At 38.1% G+C, this 21,162-nt stretch overlaps 2 protein-coding genes across 2 annotated transcripts in view; one reads left to right on the top strand and one right to left on the bottom strand.

Moving 5' to 3' along the window:
• Positions 1-21,162, bottom strand: part of LOC109397004 (uncharacterized) — a 55,335-nt gene that overhangs the window by 22,167 nt on the left and 12,006 nt on the right. The window contains exons 5-6 of the mRNA XM_062858151.1: positions 16,650-16,840; positions 16,132-16,363 (exon numbers count right to left, since the gene is read on the bottom strand). Coding sequence (XP_062714135.1) covers positions 16,132-16,363; positions 16,650-16,840 — 423 coding nt within the window. The remainder of the gene's footprint in view (positions 1-16,131; positions 16,364-16,649; positions 16,841-21,162) is intronic.
• On the top strand, positions 15,159-17,227 carry LOC109397000 (glutactin-like). Its single transcript, XM_029875164.2, has 4 exons — positions 15,159-15,645; positions 15,712-16,602; positions 16,661-16,970; positions 17,030-17,227. The coding sequence occupies exons 1-4, from the start codon at positions 15,307-15,309 to the stop codon at positions 17,212-17,214; spliced, it is 1,725 nt and encodes a 574-aa protein (XP_029731024.2). The 5' UTR covers positions 15,159-15,306; the 3' UTR covers positions 17,215-17,227.

Here is a 21,162-nt window from a genome sequence, read left to right as displayed (position 1 = left end):
TCGAAGGGGCAGTTCGCTGTTTCCGTAGCAACTAATACATTAAGCATTTCAAAAACGTGAAAAATCCGGGTATTTTTTCACAAATCATCCCTAAAGGTAAGTGATACAAGTAGTCCTTAACGAAATTCAGCGCCTCATGTGAAAATCTCTTTTTTGTTTACATAGAGTAATGCGGGGCAAAAGTTTGCCCAGATATTCGTCAATAAAAACTGTAACGATTTCGTTATGTAGTGGCAGAGTTATAGAAACAAATGTGTTTCTAGCTATTTTGATGCAATTTTTGGATCTTTTGTAATAAGAATTTGTAATAATCGAAAGAAGAATATTTACAAAATCTCTTGATGTCGTAGAATCGTAATTCCATAGTAGTTCAAGAGGTGCACTCGAATAAACAAAAAGCTTCTAGTGCTTCTTGTAGGAAGGAACATTGTTAAAACCTCGACAGTGGGCAAAAGTTCGCAATAGCTGTAGGGCAAAAGTTCACACTATATTTCTGAATCTAGAACATCAATATAGTTACAAAATATTTGAAGCAATGGCGATTTTGTTTAGAAACTAATATTATGTATAATATGTGTAGTATGCATCTTTAAATCGTTCTGAAAGAGGATTTGAACTTATTTTTGGAAGAAAATCGATTATAAGGCAATCAGTGTGTTCGCCTTTTAAAATTGAAGAATGACTGAAAAAACATTTTGGAACATTTTTTCGCCATATTCGTGTAAACCTTTGAAAGTTTTTGGGAATATTATGTTGTTCTACTTTTTTTGGGGTTTTTCATAGCTTAGTTTGTAAATTCATACTTATAATTCATCACCGTACTGACGAAGGTTAGATTCAAGTATTTTGTGTAACACTTAATTACACTGTAATTACTTCACAATGTATTTTGACAACTTCAGTAACGCTGGAAAAGAATGCTCTCTGTTATAAGTTTTGGAAGTGTTCATAAAATACACTGTATTTACCAGGCCGTGTTCCAATTGGCATGTAATGCCATGAATTGAAAGAAACACATTTCGTGCATAGAGTGAAATGGTGAACATGAATTAACATGAAATAAATGAACTTCACACTAATAAACTATCCTTCACAATGTGCGAACTTTTGCCCCGCACAGTGCGAACTTTTGCCCCCACTATGGGGCAATAGTTCGCATTTGAGTACTTGTATTAACATTTTTATTACTAGAACTACAAAAGGAACGTGAAAAAAATCTAGTAATACGTTTCGAAGGTAACATGATAGGAATTCGTTTAACGAGAAACAACGATATTATTTTCTTTTTGTTTAATAGTTATTTGATATATACTGTTAAGTGTGAACTTTTGCCCCGCATTACTCTATGTTACATACGGTGTTTGGTAAAGTAAGGCTTGATCTATATTTGATTCAACCGTTGAAACAAGCACGATGGGTAGTGAGTAGAGTGAGACGTCTGTATATATGTGACCTTAGTTCAGTCAAGATTTTGTTCTCTTACACATATTTATCGCTTGCATTGACTTTGTTCACTTTTGTAATTCCTGTTCCACCCAATTCTGGTTCTGCATCACTATCGGTAGCCTCCAATGTGGTCTGAGCCTATTTTCTTGCTAATCGTTCCTCAGGTTATTGAAAAAAACAGCGATTTGATGTGTCGCATGCATAGGTTTGATTCACTTTTGTATTTGGCCACATTCGGTAGGATAAACCAATCCTGAACACTACTGGAAGTTTTGAATGCGGTCTGAGCCAATTTTCTTGCTAACCGTTTGTAACGTGAGAAATGATGTGTGCACCTCTGTTAATTGTCGGTGTACCTTTTGTTTGAAAATGTCATTCTTTGGATGTTTTTGTTTTGTCCCCGTGCACTAAAAAGTCATAAATAAAGCAACGGCACGGGTGCAAAGGAACTAAAGTCTTCGTTCCTGTGTATAAAATACCGAAATTGTTAGTAATTATTAATTGTAAATTGGTATATACTATATGTTTAATAAATTATAGCTTTACAGCATATGCTATGTGAATCAACTACGCGTTCTCATTTGGCCTTGCTAGAAGATCGGTGCCCAAAGCTGCTGTTTGCAACACATTTTTTCGGGTTATCTAAAAAGTCACGATTTGATGTATAGCATGTATGGGTTAGGATAACTTTTTCATTTGGCCACCTCCGGCGGGACACCCGCAACCGATTCCGGGACAATACCGATTATCCCTTATATGGTTTGAGACTAGTTTCTTGCTAACTGTCCATCAGGTTTCCTAAAAACATGAATTGATGCGTCTAATGGATGGGTTTGGTTCATTTTTGTATTTGGCCACTTCCGGCGTAACAACTGAAACAGTTCGGGAACACTACCGATATTGTCTAATGTGGTGTGGGCCTATTTTCTTGTAAACCGTTCATCAAGTTATCTGAAAAGCCGCTATCTGATGTATCGCATGCATGGCCTTGGTTCCTTTTGGCATTTGACCACTTCCGGCGGGACACCCTAGATCGGTTCCGGAACACTATCAGTAGTCTTTAAAAAGATCTTAGATGTGGTCTGAGCTTATTTTCTTGCTAATCGTTCATCAAGTAATTTAAATAGCCGCTATTTAATGTGCCGCAGGCATGGGTTTGGTTCTCTTCCACATTTGACTATATCCGGCGGAACACCCGGAACCGGTTCCGGAACACTATCGGTTGATCCAAATAAGGTCTGAAACTATTTTCTTGCTAAAGGTTTATCAGGTTGCCTAAAGAGCCGCGATTTGATGCGTCGCATGTGAGGGTTTGTTTAATTTGTATACTTAGCTACTTCCGGCAGGACATCTGGAACGGGTTCTATAACACTACCGGTTCAAATATGGTCTGAGAATCTTTTCCTGCCTACTGTTCATCAGGTTATCGAAAAAGCCGCTGTTTGATGTGTCGCATGCATGGGTTTGGTTCACTTTCATATTTGGCCACTTCCGGCGGGACACCCGGAACCGGTTCCGGAACACTACCGGTTCAGATATGATCTGAGAATGTTTTCCTGCCTACTGTTCATCAGGTTATCGAAAAAGCCACTGTTTGATGTGTCGCATGCATGGGTTTGGTTCACTTCCATATTTGGCCACTTCCGGCGGAACAACCGGAACCGGTTCCGGAACACTACCGGTTCAGATATGGTTTGAGACTATTTTCCTGCTAACCGTTCATCAGGTTATTTAAAATGCCGTGGTTTGATGTGTCGCATGCATGGGTTTATAACGTTTTTATATCTGGCCCCTTCCTGGGGTGCCGATCCGGAACACCTAAATGGCCATAACACCGGAACGGCTGGACCGATCTGAACCATTTTCAATAGGAAACAATGGGACTATATACCGCATCGAATGAACCATCGGTCGTTGAAATCGGTTGATATTTACTATCTAAAAATGAGGTGACCTTTTTGTACACATACACACACACACACGCACATACGCACACACATACATACACACACACACACACATACACACACACAGACATCACCTCATCTCGTCGAGCTGAGTCGACTGGTATATAAGACTTGACCCCTCCGAGGGCTCTATAAAATTTTCGTTTTTGGAGTGAACATATAGCCTTTCGGTACACCTTGGTGTACGAGAAAGGCAAAAAAGGTACATTAAAGTTCGATAATAATAAAAATTTTGACACCGTGGGTTATTTAACACTTGACAAAGACAATAGACAATAGAAATAAATCCCGGGAAATTCGGGAAACCCGGGATGCAAAAATTTGATTCCCGGGATTTGGGGATCCCGGGAACCAGGATTGGAAGCTCTAGTTATGCACAAATTACCCAAATGGAGGAGATCGTGCCCCTCTGGAGACGACCTACTTATAGTTATGCATAGGGCCGATATGGATTTAGGTTACGCCGCCACGAGACTCTAAACAGTGCCTGCCTCTGCTGCGATATCCTGCTGAATTCCAATCTAACGCTTGCTAGCAGATTTCTTTCCTGCCCCTGCGAAGAGTGTGGTCGACCCACCTCTACTTTTGCTCCCGAATTTCGATCGTTATCAGCTTTTGATAGCATTGTCTATAGAACTCCACGTTAGAGATCCAATCATAAGGCCACCATCCACGAATTATACACCGCAGGCTACTATTGAATTAAAGCTGCAGCGTTTGAACGTTTTTCACTGATACATACCAGGTTTCACTGGCGTACAGCAGCGCAGATTTCACATAAGAGTTGAATGTTCTTGACGAACATTTGAAAAGGGCCTATCTGCCTTTTGTAAACAAACATCTGCATCCACCCACGCACATCACACCCTTATTAGAAAAAGTGTTCTTCAAGCTATCTGTTAAGGGTGTTGATGTGCGTGGGTGGAGGCCTCATCTAGAATTCGGATTTTGGTGCGCCGACTTGCGCGGTTGGCCTCCACCGCCAGCATCACGCTAAAGCTGAGGACAAAAACCAGATTTTTTCAACGTGTTGTACAAAATACAACAGTACAATCGCTTGAGGGTCAATAATAGAGTTCCTAAAGAAGTTTCTTGAAAAAATTTGAAAAATTCTTGCTGAAATTCCTTCTAAGAATTCACATACGATTTCCTGCAAAAAAATCGTGGACGTTGACGTGGAATCTCTGTAGAATTCAAAATAAATTTCTAAAGTGATCCGTGAAAAATTCGTGAAGATTTTCTGTTAAAATTCCCGCGGGAATTCCAGAAGGAATCCATGAAAAATTAGACAAAAAGGAATCCATTGGAAAAAAATACAACAACAATTTCAAGAGGTGACTCTGGAAGAATACCTGTGTGAGTTCCTGCAGTAGTCACTGAAAAAGATCTAAAGAAACCGCTGGAGGGATTTAAAAAAAAAATCCAGGAAGAATGCTGAAAAAAATCTTGAAAAAAATTCTGAAGAAATCCCTGGAGGATTTTTCAAAGATTTCCTGAAGCAATCCATGGAATGCTCTCTTAAGTAATCATCTGAGAATGGAGAAGGATTTGAAGAAACTCTTACAGGAGAATTTCTGAAAGATTCCTAGAGTAATTTTCAAAAGAACACTTGAAAGAATTTCTACAATAATCACTGAAGTAATTTCTAAAGCAGAAAACTTTACAGAAATATGTTGGCGAAACTCTGCAAGAACTTCTGTCCATGTAAGACTTAAAAAAATCTCGGAAATATTTAAACATTTTATGAGAAACCCCCGACAAGCATTCCTGAAGTCATGGCTTCCTAAATAAAATTTAAAAAAAAAACTACTTAAACATAAGTAGGTATATCTTAAAAAATCTGTTTTAATTTTGAAAGAATCCCTGACGGAGTTTCTGAAACAATCCACGCAGGATTTTCTGATCGATGTTTCCGGTAAATTTCTGAAAAAATCCCTAATGGAACTTCCGTAAAAATGTAATCCCTGAAAAATATTCTAAAACAATCTCTGGAGCAATTTTCTGAAAAAAAAAATAAACGATTTCGTTAAGAATCCATGAATTAATGCCTAAGAAAATTTCTGGAACAAATTTAGAAATATTTTCTAAAAAACTACCAAAAGAGTTTCTGAAAGTATTTTTGGAAAAAAAATCTTCTGAAAAAAACTGTGAACATATTTTTTTTAAAGAATTTCCGAAGACATTTGGGTAATTCTCGCTGAGACCGGCCCACTATTTACACCACGGTTTGCAAAACGGCAGATAACTTTTGAAAGAAGAAAAAGACATCTCTAATTTTTTGATATGTTATGCATAAATGTCCCAGCTTTCAATTGATGCAAGAATTTTGAAAATCGGTGGTTGCCTTCATGCTGAAAACAATGCTTTGGTATAAAAATCCAAGATGGCGGCCAAAATCAATATGGCCGACCCAACTTTTTATTATTGTAAATAGTAGCTCTATCTTTCCTCTTTTCAACAATTCGTTTGAGGTGGTTGTTGGAGAAACTTTCGAGTTATAACGGTTTAAGTGGGCAGCCTATTTATTGCACCCATAAACAAATAGAAACGCTCCATAGAAAATCAAAAAGTGCTCCATAAGGAATGAACATATGTTCCATGAAAATGTGCAATGTTACCCATAAACAATTGAAAATGTTCCATACTTTATAAAAAATGTACCGGTAAAACATAAAATTTTCTCATTAAAAGTGAAATTTTACACCAATAAATAATACTGAAATGCTCCATAATAAAATACAAATGCTCCATGGAAAAATGCAAATGCTCCATAAAAAAATAAAATTGTACCCATAGAAAATTGAATATTGCTCCATAGAAAAATTAAATTGCACCATAAAAAATTTAAATTGCACCATAGAAAATATGGGGTTCTCCATAAGTATTATCAAACTGCACCATAGAAAATATGAATTGCTCCATGAAAAATTGAAAATCCTCCGTAGATAGCATATTCTCGTAATTAAGCTGAATTCCTTTACATTGCACTACTTTAGTGGTGCAAATGTTTAAAGTTATGGAGAATTTTCAATTTTTTATTGAACAAATTTTATTTTATGTGGTGCCGTTTGCTAATACTTATGGAGCATTTGTCTATTTTCTATGGTGCAATTTCAATTTTTTATGGTGCAATTTAATTTTTCTATGGAGCAATATTCAATTTTTTATGGGTACAATTTTATTTTTTTATGGAGCGTTTGCATTTTTCTATGGAGCATTTGTATTTTATTATGGAGCATTTCAGTATTATTTATTGGTGCAAAATTTCACTTTTAATGAGAAAATTTTATGTTTTACCGGTACATTTTTTATAAAGTATGAAACGTTTTCAATTAGGTATGGGTAACATTGCACATTTTCATGGAACATATGTTCATTCTTAATGGAGCGCTTTTTGATTTTCTATGGAGCATTTGCAATTTGTTATGGTTGCAATAACCTTTTGCCGTTTAAGTGAGTCACCATTTGACCAAAATCGAGGGGTCTGCAAAAATTGTTGTGGCTCTAACTAACGGGGGGTCCATCAATTTGAGTAACCAAATGCATTTTTCTTACTTTTTAGGTGAGGGCTTTCAGAAAATCGGCACCTTAAACATTTTTGAAGGCAAGGTGTAAATAATGGGCCGGTCTCAGCAAGAATTACCAATTTCTGAACAAATGTTCAGTGGAGTTTAAAAAAAAGTGGAGTAGTTTTCGAAGAAATTTATAAATCCATCCATTATTTTGTTTAATAATTGATGCAAGACGTCATCATAAATTAATTCAAGATTTTCTTTAAACAACATTGTTAAATTTTTGCAATTTATGATAATTTTTAAAAGAATTCATAAAGAAATTCTTTGAACACTTCTATGAATAATATCCGAAGGAACTCTTGAGGCAAACTTTAAAGAGTTTTCTATAGGGAAATGTATGTACAGTTTTGTGAAAGAAGCCCTGGATGAATTTCTAAAAGGATCCCTTAAAAGAATTAATTATGAATTTTCTGGAGAAATACATAGTGGAATTTCTAATGGAATCTTTATAGGAATTTCCAAATATTTTTTAATGTATTTCTTAAGCTAAACCCTGAAAAAATGTCCGTTTATTTGTTTAGAAGATTTTTGGAAACAATTTGTGATGAAAATCTAAGTGGATTTTTTGAAAAATTTTTGGAAGAGCTTCTGGAAAAAACTGTGAACATCTTTTTTTTTAATGAATCCCTGGAGAAGTGCCAGTACAAATATTTAGTCAGAATACAAGAAATTCCTGGAGAAATTTAAGAATAAATATTTGGTGAGATTTCTGAAAGAATTCCAGGAGTACTTTCTGTAAAAATTCATAAATCCATCCAATATTTCTCAAGCAACCATTTAATATTTTCTTGAAGATTTTTTTTTCTTGTAAAATTTCTGCAGGAATCCCCGAAAGAATTTTTAAACCAGACTCTGAAGAAAACTTCCGAATGAATCTTTGACTTTTTTTTATAGAATTCTTGAAGGATTTTTTCCGAAACTTCCTAGAAGAATTTTCAAAAGAAATCTTGAAGGAATCTCCGCAGATTTTTCTAAGAAAATTTATGTACGATTTTTCTGAAGGAATCTCTGAATCTGAAGGATTTTCTGGACGAATTTCAGAAAGAATCTCTGTTTTTTTTGTGTAAATTCATAGAAGAATTTCTGACGCAATCCATGCAAGATTTTTTTTTACAATAATTCATTATGAAATTCCTGGAGGAATACCTAGTGGATTTTCTGAGAAATCCCTAGAGAAAATTCCGAAGCAATTTCTTGAGAAAATCATGAAGAAAATTTTCGAATAGGGGTAGTCGGGGTAATTTGGCCAATGGGGCAATAAGAGCACTTCATGAAAAACACTTAAAATCTAGTAATTTCTGCAAATTCACCTTGCAGATCTAACACCGGCTTGATATTGAAGCAATTGAGACGTTAGAACGATGTACTGGAAGTTTACATTAAATTAGAAAAATAATTTTCAAAAAAAATTGGCAAATTACCCCGACGAGCGCAGATCAAAAACACCACATAAGACTCATCTTGTTTAAATACCTTAGATAGCTTTTAAACTTATTTATTTTCTATATATTTCAAGTTGATACTATAGGATTTGATGCACAATAATGCATATCAAGTTTGTGTTTCATTATGTGGGATGAATTCTTCATCCAAAATCGGGTGCTCATATTACCCTGTTAGTTCAAAATCGACCCAAAAAACAGCTTTTTCCAAAAATATTTCTTTGACATGTGAACACAATTCAACTAAAATTTTCGCATCAATATAGTTTAGTATTATCAAAATCATTATGGTCATACGATGTGCGGAAGTTTAAACCTTGCTTTCTGCATCTTTTGTTGACTTTTCCTTAGGGTGGCCAAATTAACCCGATTTACCCTACATTTTTGATTTTTTTTTTAAACAAATCCCTTTACAAAATTTAAAGGTGATTTTTTGGGGAATTCTTGGAGAAATTTTTGAAGGAATTATCGAAAATTTCATGAGAAATTCTCGGATATACTTTTAAATGAATCTTTAAAGATTTCTCCAAATTAATTCTTGGAAAATTTTCTGAATTTTTTAGGAATCAATGGACGAATTCCTGAAAAAAGCCTTGCAGAGTCATGCATAAGTTTATGGACAACTCTCTGAAGCAATCCATACGAGAATCCTTGTAGTACTCTTCGTGAAATTTCTGGTGGAATCCATTGTGTAATTTTGATAGGAATCTCCGACTGAAAGATTGGAATGAAACCCTGCAAAGCTTTTAAAAATTCTCTTAAGATACTATCCTTGGTATTTTGTGGGAAATTCTTGAAAAAAAAATTCCAAAGTCATTTTTAGAAAAACCACCAGAAAAATTTATGATTTTCATAAGCAAATTAGGAATTAAATATCATATTGATGATTTTCATAAGCAATTAGGAATTAAATATCTGGAGAAATGTCGCTGAGAATTTCCGAAAAAATATCTGTTTTTTTTTTGAGGAATTCTCGGATACTTTTTCAAAACGACGCAAATCCTATGTTGATACGTCGTTTTGAAAAAGTATCCGAGAATTGTTGAAGGAATTTCTGAAAGAAGTTTCACTCACAGAGATTTTTGCACGCCTCACAATGTACAAATTCATGCCCTTCAGTTATTAATAACTGTGGTAGTGCCCTTCAATTATTAATAACTGTGGTAGTGCTCAAAAAACACTACGTTGAAGCGAGGCAGGCCAAGTCCCAGTGGGGACGTAGAGCCATAAAAAAGAAAAAAAACTTTGGAGCGCCTAACCATAAAAATAGCTGAAGATCTGCAGTTTTTGCAGGAGATCCTGCAGAAAAAAAACAAAATCATGAAGGAGATCATTAGAAAAACACAGAAAAAAATCTGAAAAAAATAATCTTTGAAAGAATACCAGAAAAAACTGGAAAACCCTCCACAGGTATTCAAAGAATGATTTCTTGTGAAATTCCCTGAAATATGCTGATGAATAAAATCTGGAGAAATTGTTGAGATAATCCATGGAATAATTGTTCAAATATCTCCGGAAAAAAGTTTCTATAAGAATCTTTGAAAAAGGTCTGAATAAATCCTAAGCATCCCAAAAGATTAAATATAGTCGCAGTAATAATATACCCGACAAAAAAGCATCCCAGAAGGAATGAATACATGGAGAAATCTCTTGAGAATTTTCTAGAAAAGTTTCTAAAAAAATGCCAGAGAGAATATCTGAATATATGAAGCAAGAAACCTCTGAAGAAATTCAAATAAATTTAAAAAAAAGTTCTTGGAAATGTTTTGAACTTCAAAAGGAAACCCTTAAAGAAATTTCTAAAAGAATATCTTAAAATATGTGAGAAAAATTTACCTACAATTGCTCACTGTAAAGAAATTTTTGAGGAAAATTACGAAGAAAAACTCCTAGAGAAAATTCTGATAATATTCGTGGAAGAATTTCTAAAATAATTGAAGAAATACATGAAGAATATGTAACATACACGGTTTTCTGTAGCAATGCTCGAAGAAATTTCCCAAAGAATGCTAAGTGGAATTTCTGAATAATAAATGTTTCAAGATGATTTTTTTTTTTTGAGAAAATTCTGGAGAAACTCCTGAGGAAGACCAATGGAAAATTCTTGGAAGAATTCCTCAAAGAATCTCTGGAAAAATCCTTTGAGAAATTTTCAAAGAAATACATAATGGATTCTGAATTCTGAAGCATATCTGTATGAATCTTTAGAGGAATTGTTGCTGGAATTATTCTATCAAATCATGCAAAAATCTTCTTTCTATACAAATTCTGGAAAAATCCTGAAAGAATTCCTAAGAAAATTTCTGGCAGATTCCATGAAAACATGAAATCTTGAAACATGAATTCTTGCAAGAATGCCCCTTCAACGGTAAGTTCAAAATTTCGTGAAAAAATAATTCATGGAGTGATTTCCCCATAATAATTCTCAATTAGGCCCAATATTGAAATCATTCCTTTTAGAAGGTGCCTGAAAAATTAAAAACCTTATGTAACCAAGATTGATTGCTTTAACATGAATAGGTTTTTTAACAATCTGAAATTTGAATTGCGAAAAGAAATACACGTTCTCCGGTGGAAATCGAACCCGCGACTCCCAATTCGCTGGACGGGTGATTCTTTCCTCCAAGCTACGGAGCCCCACTTAACCATCTCCATCTCCTGCAGGCAACTGAACTGATCTCGATTTTAATTCCATTCACAACCCAAATCTCCTTCGGATGGAATTAGATGAACATCTAATCCTGAAGTTTAGTTCCGAAAGGATCAAATTCCTGTTAACGGAAAAAAACAAGGGATCTGTGATGGTTAGAATACTTAACTATCACGCCGAGGACCTGGGATCGAATCCCACTCCCGACAAACTCACAAAATGTAGGTTCTTCCTTAGGAAGAGAAGTAAGACGTGGGTCCCGAGGTGAACTAGCCTAGGGCTAAAAATCTCGATAATACAGATAAAAAAATTCCGGAGAAAATAATCCGTTCCGGGAATACAGAAGAGAGGAAATTTCTGTAGGAGCTCTGTAGAGAATTCCTCCAGGAGCATCGTAGGGAATTCCTCCAAGAGATTCAATGGAAGTTCGATGAGGTATTCCATTGTGAACAGTTCTTGGAATCCCGTCGAGGATTCTTTTAGGTGTTTCACTGGGAAGTCATCTAGAAGCTTCTTAGCAAATGTCTCCAAGATTTCCAACGTGAATATTTTAGAAATTTTACTGAGCACTAGAAAGTTCCTTTGGGGGATCCACCAGTAATCTTTTCCGAAGTTTTTCGGGAATTCTTTGAATAGTACCTATTCGAATTCCTTTGAGAGAATTTCGAGAACTTCTTTTGGATTTTCTCCAAAGGTACCTACGGGAATTCCTTCGGGAATAGCAACAGGAATTGCTTAGGAAACTTCTCCAGGAACTATCACGTGAATTTCTTTGATAGATCCTCTGGAGGCTGCTCGTAAAGATCCTTCAGGAATTCCTCCACGAGTTTCATCGGAAATTACTGCCCGAGACCCTACGGGTCTAGTACTTCCTCCAAGAAATGCTCCAGGAGTTCCTCCGAGAAATGCTTCAAGAGTTCCTCTAGAAATACCTTCAGCAGTTCCTCTGAGAAATGCTCCAGGATCTCCTCCAGCAATTGCTCCAGGAGTTCCTCCGGGAATTGCTGCAGGAGTTTCTGCAGGAATTCCTCCAGAAATTTGTTCCACTAGTCCCTCCGGGAATACTTTCACGAGTTTCTTCAGGAATACCACCAGGAGTTCCTCCGGGAATAACTTCAGGAGTTCCTCCGGAAATACATACAGTATTTTCTCCGGGAATCCCTCGAAGATTTCATCCGGAGATTCCTTGCATGATTTCCTCCGGGAACACCTTCAGAAGTTCCTCCGTGGATACATTCAAGAGTTCCTTCGGAAATTTCTCAAGAAGTTCCTATGGGCATTTCTCCATGAGTTCGTCCGGGAATTCCTCCAGCAGTTCCTCTGGGAATTCCTCCAACAGTTCCTCCAGCAATTCCACTAAGAGTTACCCCGGGAATACCTCCAGCGATTACTCCGGAAAGTCTTCAAGGAGTTCCCCCAGGAATTTTTCCAAGACTTCCTCCAGGAGTTCTCCCAGGGGGTTCCTCCAGGAAAACCTCCAGGAGTTCCTCCAGTAAACCTTCCAGGAGTTCCTCCGGGAATCGCTACAGAAGTTTCTGCAGGAATTCCTCCAGAAATTCATCCACTGGTCCCTCCAGGAATACTTCTACAACTTCCTTAAGGAATACCTTCAGGAATTCTTCTGGGCATAACTTCAGGAGTCCGGAGATACCTACAGGAGTTTCTCGGGGATTCCTTTAAAGGGTTCCTCTGGAAATTCCCTACACGATTTCCTTCGGGAACACCTTCAGGAGTTCCTACGAGAATACATCCAGGATTTCCTCCGAAAATCTTTCCAGGAGCTCCTCCGGGAATTTCTTCAGAAGTTCCTCTGGGAATTTCTTTAGGAGCTCGTCCGGGAATTCCTCCAGCAGTTCCCCTGGGAATTCCACCAAAAGTCCCCCCTCCAGTGATTACCTTGGGAAGTCTTCCAGGAGTTCCCCCAGGAACTTCTCCAAGACTTCCTTCAAGATTTCCTCCAGGAATTCTCCAGGAGTTCTCCCAGAATTTCCTTTGGAAATTCCTCCAGGAGTTCCTCCGAAACATCCTCCAGGAGCTACTCCGGGAATTGCAGAAGGTGTGTCTCAAGGAGTTGCCCCAGGAATTCCTCCGGAAGTTCCTCGGGCAATTCCTCCAAGAAATTCTCTAGGAATTTCTCCAGTAGTTTCTCCGAGAAACCTTCAAAGAGCTCCTCCGGAAGTTCCTCAAAGCATTCTTCCGCAAAGTCCTTCAGGAGTTCTTCCGGGAAGTCCTGCAGAAGTCTCTTTAGGAATTGCTCCAGTAGTTGCTCCAGAAATCATTCCAAGAGTTCCTTCAAAAATTGCTTCAGAAGTCCCTCTGGGAATTTGTTTAGTTGTTCCTCGGAAAATACCTGCGAGAGCAGCTCTTAAACTGATCTGTGCAAATGAGCTTAGTTTCCGCTTCTTGGCCAATTGATTTGGGAGATTTTTTTTTCCGTTGCGAGCTGATGTGCTTCGAGAAGAGTTTTGTAACGAACAGTACGCGCTTCCCGAGTTGAGATTGTGCTTGACCGGCATGATCGGTGCCGTTGTCGTCAATGATGGAGATGTTTGTGATTGCTAAAAGAACTAATATCTGCGTGGAATCAGCGGAATGCACAGCTGACCGCGTTTTCCATTGAAATTGTGGTTGAGATAGTAGGTCTGTCGCTTATGGAAGAATGTTTCGTTAGATTGGGTTGGTTGGCTCTTTGATTCATTCGATGAGTGAGAATTCTTGCATAGCTGTGTTGTGTGTGATGCTGCCCACGATATCTTTGACAGGTATAAGACGATGATAAGTATTTGGCTGATTGATATCCGTTTCGCAAGCAATTTCAGTAAAGCTGATGACGGTCAACTTCGGTTATCTTGTCGACAATCGAAAGGTTGAAGAAGCGTTCGTATATTTAAGTGGTGATCTGAACAGACACAGACTATCCAGCTACGGTGATTCACAGGGCTCGCTGGGTTACTTAGGACGGGTCGTTGAGAGAGTTTTACTACTCTCTCTATTTACTCTTTTTACAAAGTTCCACTCTCTTCTAGGTTTTTTAGGTTGTATTGACTGGAGAACGGTTACCGCTGTACTGTTCGAACGAAGTTAGATCCTTGACGGTTCTTTGATCTAATGGTGGTCCTCCCAGTATTTTCTGGTTGTTTGGTTGAGACCCATGTTCCTTTAGTTAGCTTAGTTGTAGCAAAACATTCTGTCTCGAACTTGTCTTCCAGGTTATGCAGTTCTGCGTTACATAGCGAATGTGGAAACAGTAGACCTGCCTCTTCCTGGAGAAGAAACATCACCTGAAAGAATTGAATTGTGAACCAATGGAACTGCTGTGCCATTCTCAACAAACACTTAGACCAGAAGCTTTAGTTATTCCGTAACGGCTTCGTTTTGCAGCAGCAATGTGCAATAATCAGCACGAAAGCCTTTTGATGTATCAACGTGATCGAAAGGTGGATGCAACACTTTGACGAACACCCAAATGGCACAGGAAATGCAGAGATCGCAGCCTCAGACAAGCAGCCTAAAACAGTAAGGGAAATATTAAGGGCACAAGGCAGTACTGCTGCTGAACAAACCAAGCTGAGAACAAACATATCTGTCTTGTGTCTACACCGACTTATTAATTGGGATGTGGGAGACGCCACAGTGTATATTCCACTCAACAAATAATAAAGCCAAAAATTCTCGGATTAATGTTTATCAGCTATCCCTATTATTAAATAATGTATTATTATCGAACCGAATGAAATCGGAAAGCCAAAACAATTCTTTCCCATTGCATTTGTTCTTCCCAAGATCACACGCGTTGCGCGCGATCTAATGCCTCATGCCTGACTTCAAGTTCCACGCATGTATTAGAAGAAAATCCCATATTCGCATCCCCGGAATCCCCTTTCGTAGCCGCGTAGACCATTATCACCCTTGCCTACCTCGCACTAATACCCTAAGTCCCACACCAACATCAATCAATCATTTCATCGGCTGTCCACTACAAAACATCAAACACAACTATATCCTATCATCGTTCTGCGACGCTACTTAGCTTACCGATAATAACCGACCATTGGGCACTCGCGGTGATAAACAACAACCGTGGTCGCCCTTTACGCCGCAAACGCCACACAAGATAAAAAGAGCTTCCGATGAGGTGCTCTGCCATCATTCGGTGATAGATCGCGATTCAATTCGGTTTATGTTTTAGTCATCGATGGCTCGAGAATAAAAATACCTGGTCAACAATGTGTGGAAAACATATTACAACGGTGCTAATCATTTCCGGGGTAATTTCCTGTTTTGGACAGCAGTCAGGGCCGATTGTGAATATTCAGGGACTTGGTGGTGTGCTGGGTTCCGTCGGATATACGGCGTGGACAAATCGGACGATCTATGAATTTCACGGCATTCCGTACGGTCAAGCTCCGGTTGGTGCGCTTCGGTTCAAACCTACGGTGAAGGTTTCGGCATGGGGTGGCACTCGAGATGCGACGCAACCGGGAACTCGGTGTCCCCAAATTGACGTGAACTACGTCAATGTGGAAAACGAGGACTGTCTGACCTTGTCGGTGTACTCGAACAGTGTGAGTGACTGAAGTGGATGTGTTTTTGAAAAAGATGGTAATTTATCGGTTTTCAATTGATTACAGTTGGACGCGGATCGGCCAGTGATGGTGTACATTCACGGTGGCTGGTTCTTCCTGGGAGGGGCCGACCAATACAAACCGAATTTTCTTCTGGAGTCGAACATAGTGTTGGTGGTGATTCAGTATCGTCTGGGACCACTAGGGTTCTTGAGTACCATGAGTGATGATATTCCCGGAAACGTTGGAATGCTAGATGTGATAACTGCACTGGAGTGGGTTCAGCAGTATATTGGGTACTTTGGCGGCAATAGCTCGCATGTGACAATCTTTGGTGAATCAGCTGGTGCGGCAGCAGTTTCCTCATTATTACACAGCCCTATGGTACAATCTAGATCGACACCGTTATTTCAGAGGGCAATCATGCAGTCCGGATCAGTGTTCGCACCATGGACTGTGAGTGACACTCCACTTGAAGGGACTAACGATATCGCGGCACGACTTGGTTGTACCGGAGCTGCCGTAGAACAGTGCCTTCGTGGGGTTTCCATACAAAACCTTCTGGAAGCATTTTCCGCTCATCGATCTCAAACCATCGCAAACAGTGGATATCCTTATGTGGCAGGAACTGGTATTGTAGTTGGAGGTCCGTCGTCTTTCCTTCCTCAACACCCGAAGACCTACCTTGGAAACTCTCAAAAGAACATCGCCGTCATGGCTGGAACAAACGCTCAGGATGGTTTGTTCCTGCTCAATGAACTACACAAACTACAACCGCAACTACTGCAGACTCTGAACACTTCACATGCCCTGTTGCACTACGTTCACATACTGCACGAAAAATTCGGACATTCAAAGTTCGATGGATCGTTGGAGGCCTACGCTTTCCAACACAATTTCTTGATGAGCGAAATGGATCGATTACGTTGGGAAGATCTGGCGTCCAGTTTGACTGATGTAAGTGTTTCTTTCAAAAAAAAAATCCAAACGTAACTAACGCATACCAAACCTTCAGATCTGTGGCACCCACGGTATCAAAGGACCGGTTCTGGCTGATGTCCAGTCGTTTTCCAACGCCAACCCGGGTAACGTTTATCTGTACAGCTTCGACTACTCGAGTGCGCTGACCCAGAGGAATCTGACGGTGCCGTACCCACACGAGAGGCCAGTTCACCACGCCGAAGAACTGAAATATCTGTTTCCAATAGAGAATCTGGACGAAGCTGACGTAAGGATGGCAAAGGCCATGGTTCAACTGTGGACATCGTTTGCCATCGGTGGGGTTCCGGTGGCGGATAGTGTCGCCCATTGGCCTCCCATGGATCGTGTGTGTTCTGTTCAATTTGGTTGGTGACCGGATTTCTCAATAGAATTTTAATTGCAGGAATGTTTGGACCATACTTGAAAATCACCACTGAGAGCAAGCAGCAGAACTTCTACCTCAATGAGTTCTCCGCTACTGCAGACAAAAATCGAGGTTTCGGAGGAGCTGGAAGCCGCGTGACAGCATCTGTAGGATCGATTGTAACGCTTTTAATCATGGGTATTGCTGCTAGTTTGAGAAGCTGAGGTTCAATCTCTGGACTTATTGAAGGAAAAAAAGGTTGATTGTACCTTTGAGCGTGTTTTGTACATATACAGTATACATATGGTATAAATAGTGTTATTACTATATAAGATATATTATATTTGTAAAGCCTGTATCCGCAATAATCGGGACACAAAAATACGGCAGTAACTCTGTACTGAATCAATAAAAATTGGCCAAAAATTAACTGAGAACTCGTTGGTGTATGTTTATTATTTGTGCCAAATTTCATAAAAATCGATGCATTACTTTTAACTGTGGATGAGAAACAAACAGACGACGTTTTATAGATTTTGTACAATCATCACCAATTTTCATTCGCATACTAGATGGTTCTTTTCCGCTACAATTCAAAGTTCTGTGAGGATAATTGTGAAATTTTGTGAGCAGTTATGATACTTATAGAGACACTTTCTTGCAAAATTTCATCAACTTTTATCGATTGGATTGAAAGACACTGGTGTTGATAGGGGATAGTGTTAGTGAAAATGTTTCATGTTTTTCATGTGCGATGTTTGCCCATTCATAACTTTTGAATGTCTCCGACAATTTTCATGAAATTTTCACAGAAGATAGTTGATTATGTGTATATTATTCCTGCAAAATTTGGTGATTATTGGTGTAGTACTTTCAACAATACAATCGAAACAATAAGGGGTACTCACTAATTGTTGTCTGAAGGGCTAAAATCACGGTCAGCCCCAATATATGTTTCGACTATAAAATTGTTGATAGTGCATCGATTTTTATGAAATTTTGCCTATGTAAGTAAAGTAGATTGAGAGGTTTGTGTTCAAAATTTCAGTCATTTTCTTTATCGAATTCAAAAGTTACAGCGCTGACAAGCTAAACCAGGGGCTGTACAAAATTCAATTGTTCGTGTTCTACTGTTTCATTGCTACAACAAAATTTACTTCACCGATTCACATGAAATTTTGCAGGTGAAATGAACACATCTTAAGATATTGTTGTTGTTGTTGTTGTTTATTTAACTTATAATTTTGAAAGAGGGAAAAGCCCCTTTGAGTGATTTCCTTGCATTTCGAAATCGTTCTCAAAGAGGCATAAAACCTCTTTATCTTTTCAAAAAAAAACAATAATTACAAAAACAAAACTTAATACTAAAGGCTCATCCGGAATCGATCCATATCAGAGCCGACAACATCCAAGGGACCACCATATGTATGAAAATCAGGATTCAAATGCTTGAATGGCACCAGCGTAGCCTAGGCAAGAGGTTTCTGAAAATAAAAATAAAAAAGAGAAGAAAAACAACGAGTATCAAATTTGACAAGAGATTTCATTCAAATATTTTAAAAGTATTTTTAGAATGGGAAAACATTTTATGGCCAAAATATCTCGAACAGAGACTGGAATTTCATTACTCAGGAAAGTCATTCTATCCATGAATTTTTGTCTCGGTAAGATATAATTAGGACATTTAAAAACAATATGATCTATATCTTCATAAGATTTATTACATTCACAGAGATTAGAATCATTCATTTTCATACGATACAAATAATCATTACAAATATAATGATTTGACATTAATCTTGAAATAGTACAAATGAAATTACGTCCAACATCTAAGTTTTTAAACCAAGGATGACCTTTAATACTCGGACAAATGGAATAACAATATCGTCCCTGTTGACTTTCATTCCAAGACATTTGCCAATTACTCAATGATTTTTTCTTCAATTTGGAGAAATATTCGTAGGAAAAAATATCACGATTATAAACTATTCCGCAAAAAACACCCAATTTCGCCAAATAATCAGCTTGTTCATTGCCAAAAATATTACAATGAGCTGGAACCCAAACTAATTTTATCAAATATCCTTGAGAATGTAATTCAAGTAATAGCCCTTTTATTGTCAAAATAATATGATTTGTTTTTGAATGAAAGGAAATTGAACATCTTAAGATATTATCAGGTAAAATTTGAGCTATTTTGATGTATCTATTGCAGAGTTACAGCCATATTTCTGTGTCCCGATTATTGCGGATACAGGCTTTAGTTCTCGCAAAGACTTAATAAAATATAAGTGAAAGTAGTGATAGTGCTGCAGGGCAGCGGACAGGGGCCGGATCACAACGTCCGAGGCCATACAGTCCTGGACATTAGGTCGCGTTTTTTTGCGCAATAGCGTCCAAAAGTTTGGATGCGTCATAATATCCTATGTGCCTTCTTTCCTTGGACTTCGTGTCGTATCTGCAAGTTCGGACGTTATGCCCCGAAAAAAAGCGCCATAAAGTCCTGGGACTTTATGGCCTCGGACGTTATGATACTGCGCCCAGCGGACACTCTATGTGATGACTAACTCAAATTATTTTTATGTTGGTGACATCGGTTCTTTTGCCCTTCAGGCAATTAATTGGGGAATATGTATTACCACTCTGCTGGAGGGAAAAGATTTTTTAAATAATTCTGACCCGCCAAAACAAGACATATTTAAAAGAGTGAAACAATGTTTCTGATTATGGAGGGTTGCTTCAATATGTGGTGCAATGACCACCTTAGAAACTTGGTGTAAGTAGTGCGGTACCATTGAGATACCCTCTTTGTATACGGGATTTCCGAATGTCTACCCGTGTGGCGATTTTGCTTACAATGCTGATGACTATGGACCTGCCTTCAACGTTCAACTGTTCTATGTTGTATAGGAATCCCATTAGTACATGGAAAAAATATTCGTAGAATGGCAGTGCGTCTAATTTATTCATAACCAATTTAACCTTTTGGAGCCGGATTGTTTTGCCGCTGCTGTTACTGCCTCGTTAGCCTTCGAACAAGTTTGTTATGCTCGGTTTCATCTCACCAAAGGGTTAAAAGTGCGAGAGTAACTCGGGTTTTCGTTATAGCCGCTGGTAAGTTAACAATTACTGCATGATTGTACAACAGTGTTCTGTACCAGTTTGGCCGTGATAAAACCAATACATAATGAGATGATGCACTGTGGTTTCAGCCTGCGCTCTATCTCTAGTGGTTGTTTGTACCTACCGATGTACCTACCTATTTACGGAGGAACACGCAGTTGTGGGGTCTTTTATACAGGTACTCTTCGATATAACGTACAAAAAAGTTTTCTCTTTGTACGTTATATCGAAGTGTACGTTATATCGAAGCAGAGAAAAAAATAATATTTTTTATGCTAATATTGATGATTTCGACGTGAAATTAACCCCAAATAATGATTTCGGTGAAATTCACAAAACCAATAATGAAAAACATGAGTTTTCACGAAAAAGTAATTTCGTTTTATGTGCTTCGATATAACGTACATTTTGCTTCGATATAACGTACACAAAATTTTTCCCCAATTTGCGCTAATTCTAGGTAACAAGGTTGACACTGCAATAAAACATTGATTTGAGTGGTTTCCTAGCTTATCTGAGGGTTATTCCTGGGAAAAATTAAAATTTTCAATGTTGTACGTTATATCGAAGCAAAATGTACGTTATATCGAATTCGCTATATCGAGGGTACGTTATATCGAAGAATACCTGTATTGCTATATAGCCGTGGGATCTAGCATTCGAATCAAGTCCGTGCACAAGGGAGGAGTTTTGGGGGTTAAACCCCTTCAATTACCGATGTTGTGTACACTAGGCACACCTCCGCCCTTTGCCAAAATTGGGCCCTCCCTTGTCGCCTTTTCTGTGCACAGGCTTGATTCGAATGTATTACAAATTATTTGGTCTCTGTTTAGAGTGATTTTTGTGGACATTTTTTATGCGTGAAGTGTCTTCTGGATGTATGGCATTAGTGCATCGGACAATATATGTATCTTTATTTTAAATTTTGTAATCACTATTTGGAATTTCTTTCTAAATATTGAACCATTGTCACAAAAAAAAAACAAGTGGCGGGGAAGTCTCTCAGTTTGTTTACAATATAAGCATTGATAGCTTGGATTGTGAAA

This window comes from Aedes albopictus, chromosome 3 (genome assembly GCF_035046485.1).
Source record: "Aedes albopictus strain Foshan chromosome 3, AalbF5, whole genome shotgun sequence".
Classification (NCBI taxonomy): Eukaryota; Metazoa; Arthropoda; class Insecta; order Diptera; family Culicidae; genus Aedes; species Aedes albopictus.
This window is presented reverse-complemented; position numbering and strand designations above follow the sequence as displayed.